Source organism: Curcuma longa, chromosome 10, assembly GCF_044706935.1.
Source record: "Curcuma longa cultivar G26 ecotype Majalengka, Jawa Barat chromosome 10, ITB_CL_G26_1.1, whole genome shotgun sequence".
Classification (NCBI taxonomy): domain Eukaryota; kingdom Viridiplantae; phylum Streptophyta; class Magnoliopsida; order Zingiberales; family Zingiberaceae; genus Curcuma; species Curcuma longa.
This window is the reverse complement of record NC_133870.1, coordinates 3,184,720-3,193,175: the sequence shown is the minus strand read 5'-3', so window position 1 is coordinate 3,193,175 and position 8,456 is coordinate 3,184,720. Positions and strand designations below refer to the sequence as shown.

The 8,456-nt window shown below is 46.9% G+C and overlaps 1 protein-coding gene and 1 non-coding gene across 2 annotated transcripts; both read left to right on the top strand.

Moving 5' to 3' along the window:
* The first annotated feature begins 2,202 nt into the window (after positions 1-2,202).
* On the top strand, positions 2,203-3,729 carry LOC141835859 (3-ketoacyl-CoA synthase 6-like). The gene has a single exon (XM_074723247.1). The coding sequence runs from the start codon at positions 2,203-2,205 to the stop codon at positions 3,727-3,729; it is 1,527 nt and encodes a 508-aa protein (XP_074579348.1).
* A 3,082-nt stretch (positions 3,730-6,811) lies between these two features.
* LOC141836777 (small nucleolar RNA R71) lies at positions 6,812-6,916 on the top strand. Its single transcript, XR_012602494.1, has one exon. It is a non-coding gene; the product is annotated as a small nucleolar RNA R71 (small nucleolar RNA).
* Positions 6,917-8,456: the final 1,540 nt, after the last annotated feature.

Here is an 8,456-nt window from a genome sequence, read left to right as displayed (position 1 = left end):
CTGGGAGACAACCTCGTCGGACCTGCTCACACATCACTTTAACCCAAGAGGGATATCATCGCCTCATGACTGCCGCTGTCGCAGCCTCGCAAAACCAGCCCTTCGCTCCAGCCTGGCCCTTCACAAAATCCGCCCCGTCTGAGCTCCTCAGCGTTTTAGCGGCCCTCCTTACTATGTCGCTGAGCCTACAGCTCGCCGATCTTCTCAGCGCAACAGCTTCGTCTATGTGTCAAAAGGAGCAATCCTGGTACACATTACTACATCGTATTCTGATCCTGATGCATATGCTTTTTACAGGGCATCTCTCTACCGCAATCTCAACCTCCCCCGCGCTCCTGCAGCCGGGGTCGAGCTAAACTCTGGTGATCTCGGATCACTAGCTCCATCGACAATACTCCCTTCGGCTCAAACATAGCCAAGGTTGAGCACAACTCTGGTGATCTCGGATCACTAGCTCCATCGACAATACTCCCTTCGGCTCAGACATAGCCAAGGTTGAGCACAACTCTGGTGATCTCGGATCACTAGCTCCATCGACAATACTCCCTTCGGCTCGGACATAGCCAAGGTTGAGCACAACTCTGGTGATCTCGGATCACTAGCTCCATCGACAATACTCCATTCGGCTTGGACATAGCCAAGGTCGAGCTCAATTCTGGTGGTCTCGGACCACTAGCTCCATCAGCAAATGTCCTTTTCAGGGCTCAATCTCCCCTCATAGTCAGGGTCGAGCTTACTCCCGGTGGTCACGGATCACTAGCGCCCGCCACATCAAAGTCTGGTAAATTTTATAACACTTGCTATCTTTTCATGCTTAACTCCCCCGCGCTTCGCACAGCCGGGGTCGAGTCGAATCGCAGAATCGGACCCGCTACAGCGTCGGTCACTGCCATCTACTACAATTCTCAAACTCCCCCGCGCTCCTACAGCCGGGGTCGAGCTCGCCTCGACAACAAAGCCTTACTACAGGTATGGAGTCTCCCTCAGTTCGTTTCTGAGCAGTTTTCATCAGTTCTCTTCTCGGCACTCGTGCTCAACGGCTCACTCAGTACCTGAGCACTCAGCAGCTCTCTCAGCCTCTCAAGCACTTTACAGCTTAGAAGCTCTAGCAGTCAATTTCTTTAATAACCCTCTGGGTCTCTTTAGTTCAATCAGATCCATTCAGATAGCCTTTAATAGCTATGGTAGGGCCCCTATTAATGTGCACGAGTTTCAATTATGGAACTCACACATCAAGCGGGGGAACCCACATCAGACTTCAAGGAGCAGATCTGTCCTTCCTTTATCAAGTTCGATTACTAAAATCTGCAGGGCCTCGAGCGGCTCGGTGAGCAAAGACCCCCGGGTTAAGATCATCACGTACAGGCACCCGTGGAGGAGTGGCGCACGAGCCGGCATGGGTCATCTGACTCATGTGATTCAGTGCCCCCTCCGCCTCCGAATCCTTATCCGGCTCATCCCCCGGCTTATCTTCCGGGACGTATGCTGGCTAGAGAAAGCTGCTGCCAATTATCAGTGAAGAGTTGAAGATAGATATGAGAAGAAAATAATATGAGAGAGAAGAAAAAGAGAGGGAAAAAGGAGAGAATAGAAAGCTGCTCATGCCACTCTCCTCCACGTTACTGCACAACGTGGCATTCCAGCTGGCACGTCCTACTGCTTCATTCCATCCCTTTGCAAAACTTCTCTGTCCCGCCTGCAGCAAGCCAGAAGTCTGCCACGCGGGGAAAGTACACAGCAAATCCTCCTCTCCGATTGCATGCACAAGCAGAAACGCGAACCGAGCCGAGCTCGCTGCCACCTGCGCGAACCAACGCAGCAGCAAGCTCGCCACTACCTGCGCGAACCAACGCAACAGCAAGTTCAACGCCACCTGCGCGAACCAACGCAGCAGCAAGCTCGCCGCTACCTGCGCGAACCGAGCCGCAACAGCAAGTTCAACGCCACCTGCACTAACCGAGTCACGGCAACGAGCTCGGCGTCGCCTGCGCGAGCCGAATCCCCCAATCACGAAGCCGAACAGCCCTTCTTCGCCGTTATCTGCGCGAGCCAAATCGCCGAATCGCCAGTCCAGAAGCCTGCAGGCACCACCGGCGGCTTCATCTCGTCTGCTAGTAGAAGCAGCTGCTTACCTCCCGCGCTGAACCCCCTCCCTCCCTGTCACCTCGCTACTACACAGCATATTTACTACTAGCAGCTAGCATGCCGTCGTCGTCGTCGGAGCCATTGCCGGAGTTCTTGAGCTCGGTGAAGCTCAAGTACGTCGAGCTGGGGTACCGGTACGTAATGAGCAAGTTGGTGACCTTGGTCCTCATCCCCGTCATGGTGGTCCTCCTCCTCGAAACGCTGAAGCTGGATCCGGCGGAGGTCGTCTCCCTTTGGCGACGAGCCCAAGGCATCAGCGCCGTCCACACTCTGGCCGCCGTTTTCCTCCTCGTTCTCGTCGCCACTGCCTACTTCATGTCGCGGCCGCGTCCCATCTTCCTGGTCGACTTCGCCTGCTTCCTCCCGGCCCCAAGCTGCCGCGTCCCCTTCGCCACCTACATCGAGCACGCTCGCCTCGTGCCCTTCTTCGACGAGAAGACGGTCCGATTCCAGCTGCGTATTCTGGAGCGCTCCGGCCTCGGCGAGGAGACCTGCCTCCCGCCGGATAACCGCTACATCCCCCCGCGTAATTCCCTGAAGGCTTCCCGCGCCGAGGCCGAGCTCGTCATCTTCTCCGCTCTCGACCAGCTCATCGGCAAGACTGGCCTCAAGCCCAAGGACGTGGACATTCTCGTCGTCAACTGCAGTCTCTTCTCGCCCACGCCGTCGTTGTCGGACATGGTGGTGAACAAGTACAAGCTGCGGAGCAACGTCCTGAGCTTCAACCTCTCCGGCATGGGTTGCAGCGCGGGGCTGATCTCCATCGACCTCGCGCGCGACCTCCTGCAGGCGCATCCCAACTCCTACGCCCTCGTCGTATCCACCGAGATCATCACGCCCAATTACTACATCGGCAAGGAACGCTCGATGCTGCTCCCTAACTGCCTCTTCCGCATGGGGGCGGCGGCGGTTCTGCTGTCCAACCGCCGGCGGGATCGCAGCCGCGCCAAGTACCGTCTACTTCACGTGGTGCGCACCCACAGAGGAGCCGACGACCCAGCCTACCGCTGCGTGCACGAGGACGAGGACGACGACGGCAACTCAGGGATCAGACTTTCCAAGGACCTCATGGCCATCGCCGGCGAGGCGCTGCGAGCCAACATCATGACAGTGGGTCCGCTGGTGCTGCCGGTGACGGAGCAGCTGCGCTTCCTGGCCAGTCTCGTGGGTCGGCGCTTGATCACGGCCGGGGCCGTGGCGCGGCCTGGGTGGAAGCCTTACGTCCCCGACTTCATGCGCGCCTTCGAGCACTTCTGCATCCACGCCGGAGGCAGAGCGGTGATCGACGAGCTGCAGCGCAGCCTTCGTCTGTCGTCGGAACACGTCGAGGCGTCGCGCATGGCCCTGCACCGGTTCGGGAACACGTCGAGCAGCTCGCTGTGGTACGAGCTGGGGTATATCGAGGCGAAGGGCCGCATGCGCCGCGGGGACCGCGTGTGGATGATCGGCTTCGGCAGCGGGTTCAAGTGCAACAGCGCGGTGTGGCGGTGCCTCCGCTCGGTGGCAACGCCGGTGGAGGGGCCGTGGGCGGAGTGCATCCACCGCTACCCAGTGGACATCCCTGAGGTGGTCAAGCTGCTGTAATAACTGCACGCTGCCATTTTCAATTCAACACTCTCCCTCCCTCTCTCTCTCTCTCTCTCTCATCTTTGATTATTCACCGACGCTGTGTTCTTACTGCACACCGTCTGCGTCCACTAGCTAGTTGTTATCTATCTGGATTACGTACGTACGATTGCTGTTGTGATTCATTAAGAAGGTTTAATTTTAATGACGACAGCATTTTGATTCGAGCAAATAAATTTTACCATGTCAGTCGAAGTGCTGAAGTGAAGTAGGTTTGTCCTCGCATATTTTACAGCCTCAGTAATTCGGTTTGGATAATCTAATTGTATGGTCGATAAATATTTGAAAATTTTAAATATGAGCATGCAGTCATATATATATATATTAAGATTTAGATAAAATTTTAATATTTAATATCTGTTAATTTGATATATTTGATCTGTGATGGTTAGAAGATATTTATGAAGTCATGTGACAAAGATAATTATGAAGTGTTTAATTTAAAAGGCCCTTAAAAATAGCAAGATAGTTTTAAATCTGATTCAAATATCAACGATTAGAAATCATCAAATTTTATTTTATATTTATTCATCAATTTTTTTTAAGGGATACGAAGATAAGTAAGAATCCACATGGCGAGTCTTTAATTAAATCAATATAGAAGTCGTCATAGAACAAAGTCAAGATTCGATGAATGCAAGAGCCAAGTGACAAGGACATATTCGATCAACATAGGAGCCATGTGGTGGGTTCATGACTCCTGACCCGTCAACATATCAAGGTGATCTGACCTGCCAAGCCGAGTTTTTGACTCGACCTCCTGAGTTCCGAACCTCTTGAGCTGTCGACCTCGCGACTTCTCGAGTTGTTGACTCGTTGAGTTGTTGGTTTCCATACCTCCTGACTTCTCAAATTGCATGCGACAATTATTAACATTAAAGGACACCATGGTTATTGTAATTTAAGAATATGATAGTTATAACGACATCCTTTAACGACTCTTTAATGACTCTTTAATAAGGAGAGTCTTTTGGGCTTCTCTCTCTATAAAGGAAAGGGGAGGGAACTCTCCAAGGAATAAGTAATGAGATATGATCATCCATTCTATATGTTATACTCTTTCATCTACTTTATCTCATTTTTCGTCATTTCTTTTCTAGTATTTTGGGACTCCATGATAACTTAGGCATCGGAGGGATCTCACAGGGGTAATTCTTGATAAACTCTATGATGCTTGTTATTCTACGCAAAAATATACCATCTTGAAGAGAAGGTTCGCCCGAAGTTGATTTGAAGAAGCTAAGCAGACTCGATGAAAGTCAACCACATCAAGTTCCATGGAAATTAACCTACCTCTCATCCTTGGACAAAAATATTTTGGCACTGTCTGTCGAAAATCTGAGTTGAGCCGTAGAGATGGGTGAAGCATATGGAAGCCACCATCAGTGACCACTCCAATGCTTTTCCCAAATCATTCAACTGAAGTATTATGTAGATTTGTCGGTTCTTCATTTATCTGTTAGTTTCCTAAAAAATGTTAATATACTATTTTCATGGAAATCTACTGACATCAAGTAATTATCTCTATTTTTTACGTCTATTACTGCTCCAGTGGTGGCTAGCAAGGGTTTCCCTAGTAGAATAGGGATCTTAGGGTTTTCAACCATCTCTAATATCACAAAATCAGGATGCACCAGGAATTCACCTACTTTTACCGACACATCCTCTAGAATACCCAATGAGTATCTACAAGAGTGATCGACAAGTTGCAAGGTCATGATCATCAATTTCAAATCTCCTAGCCCTAATTTCTTACAAATCGAAAGGGCATGAGACTTATGCTTGCACCAAGATCGCAAAAGGTTTTACATACCTTTGTTTTCCCAAAGGTGTATGGTATTGAGAAACTTGTTGGATCTTTGAGCTTTGAAGGTACATAACTTGTTCAGGACTAGTGCACTACATTCCTCCGTCAGGATGATGGTTTCATAGTCCTCTACTTTCCTCCGGTGTGCATGGAGATCCTTTATGAATTTTACAAACTTCGCCATATAATGTAGAGCATCAAGTAAGGTATGTTTATGCAGAGGGACTTGATCTTCTCTAAAAACTTGTCGAACTCTTCATCCTTCTTGGCCTTGACCAGTCTTTGAGGGAAGGGCACATATGGTACATATGTTCTCAACGGAGTATTAGGGCTTGGTTCATCCATCTTCTGCTCAGATTTTTCTTGAGTGTCCTCTTCATCAACAGTTATCTGAATCACTTCGTCCTTATTGGTTTGATCATCCTCCTCATCCTTCTTAGGCATAGGTGATTCCATTTCTCCCACTCCTCTAGATGATGGCATTACAATTGTCCCAAAAATCTTCCTAAAGGCCTCGTCGATGAGGTAGCAGTCTATGCAACTTGAGTTTTAAGCATTTTAGTATAATTTAAAAGATTGTCAACCATACTTTTTATTTGCTTGATGGCCTCCTTAGTGATTGCATGTCGTTGTCGAAACTCCTCATTTGTTTGGTCTTGTTTGGCCATGACCCTTCAATCATGCTCTCTAGCCTAGATATAGGAGATACTTATTGGCCCCTCGGCTGCCCGAAGTTGCCCTATCCTCCATGACTGCTCCTGTATGAAAAGTTCGGATGATTCCTCCAACCGTGGTTGTATGTATTTGAGTAAGGGTTGCCTTCCCACTGGTTGAAGTTATTAATGACGTCTACTTATTCGACTTGGGCCACTTGTGCCGAAACAACCCCTAGTTGACACTCATCCACTGCATGCCCTGTCAAGCCATAAATTTCATAAGACGCATTAGTTACAGCAACAACATTAACGTTGAAAGAATCAAACTTTTTTGTGAGCACATCCATTTTTACTGCAATTAGGTTTAGAGTATTCACGTCGTACTTACCTGCAATCTTCGTGATGTTACCTCTTTCGAATGACCATTGATAGTGATTGAGTGTCATGCTCTCTATTATCTCCTCAGCCTTATCTAATCGCTTGTTCATTAGTGCTCCACCAGCTGTAGGGTCTAAGGTTACTTTTGGTCACATATGAGAACCTGTTGTAGAAGGTATGGATAATAAATCATCTTTCCAATCCATGATGTAGGCACTACTCAGAAGGCCCTTGAATCGATCCCACGCCTCAAACAGAGATTCTCCATCCTTCTACATGAAGCTTGTGATGAGATGTCTCAAGTGGGTTGTCTTTCTTGGAGGAAAAAAATGTCAAGGAACTGTTGTTCGCATTCATCTCATGTAGAGATGTTGTTCATTGGAAGTGAATGGAGTCAGGCTTTCATGTTATCCTACATCGAGAAGGGAAATAAGAGCAACCTAATAGTGTCTGCAGAAGCTCTATTATGTTTTAGAGTTGCATGAATCTCTAAAAATATCTCTAAGTCGTGTATATTGGGTCTTCTGTGGGAGCTCTGTTATATTGGTTCTGCTGGACCATGTGTATCAATGCCAATTTTAGTTCAAAATTATTGGTATCTATTAGAGGTCATGTGATGCTCGACCTTAGTCCTCTAGCACTCCGAGCGGCGTAGTCCTTCAACGGTTTGTTATCATTGTTGGTAATGGTCGAAGTTGTTTGTTCTTGCTCAGCTTCTAGTTGCCTTTGTATGTTACTCTTTTATGAAAAATTTTGTTAATATCAGAATCAACAGGAAGGAGATCTCCTGATTTGTTCAACCTGAGCATATAAGGACAACTATCCTCCTGAAAAAGGAAAGGTCGGAAAAGGAAGTAAAGGAGAAAAAGAAATTGAGAAAAAGTAAATAAGGAAAGAAGAAAGAAAATAACAATTAGGGGAAGGGAGAAAAGTGAGAAAAGAAAAGAAAATCTAGATTAATCAAATCATGATAGAACCAATATCGATCTTGATAGTCCCCGATAATGGCATCAAAAACTTGATGCACGAAAATCGTAAGTGCATGACTATTATCAAGTAATAAAATATCAATCTCACATGGACTGTAAAATTGAGTATCGATCAGAACAACGAAACAGGTTATCTAGACAATTGAAAATCACGAAAGTCAAGAAAGAAAGAAATTGAGTAGAGAAAAGACTAGGAGTCATAGGAGAAAGACGATTTTGGGAACAATTCTAGGATTTCGATTTCGCTATGTTGGCATCCTAATACCATTTACTTTCTTACCTCAATGTTTATGCCATGCAGGTGGTCTATCCCGAAATATCGATCTAGACTTTTGAAATTATATCAGCGTGTCTACCCAAACGCGATGTCTACTTTCAATGCGACCTTACTAGATAGACCGCTTCCTCAAGGAGGCTCCTGTCACGATGCCTCACAGTCCTCTAGGTGTCATCTCCTATTTCATGACTTTGAATCGAGATCGACCCATTAAGCTTTGTGATCGCCAATAGTGCTCTCATAAGATTTTGAACTACTTTTGTGAACTACCCCTCATCTCAATCTTTATGGGTTGAAAATTTGGATTCACCTTTCAGTCCTTCCCTGTGTCCAATAGGATATGAAGATACACAGTGAGTGTCAAAATTATGTATGCAAAATAAAGTCAGATCATGGATAAACACATTATATAACAAGAAAGTTAAATAAATATACAAGATAATGTCATAATGCATCAAACTACTCCCTCATCCTAGAATGTAAAGAACTACTCCATGAAGATGGAATTACAATATGAAAGACAAAGAAGAAGACATCCTATAACTCAAATCAAAAGAAAATAAAAAAGAAGGCTTAGT

What these genes read in the sequence shown, in the direction of transcription:
- LOC141835859 (XM_074723247.1), top strand. Translation starts at nt 2,203, where the DNA reads ATGCCGTCGTCGTCGTCGGAGCCATTGCCGGAGTTCTTGAGCTCGGTG.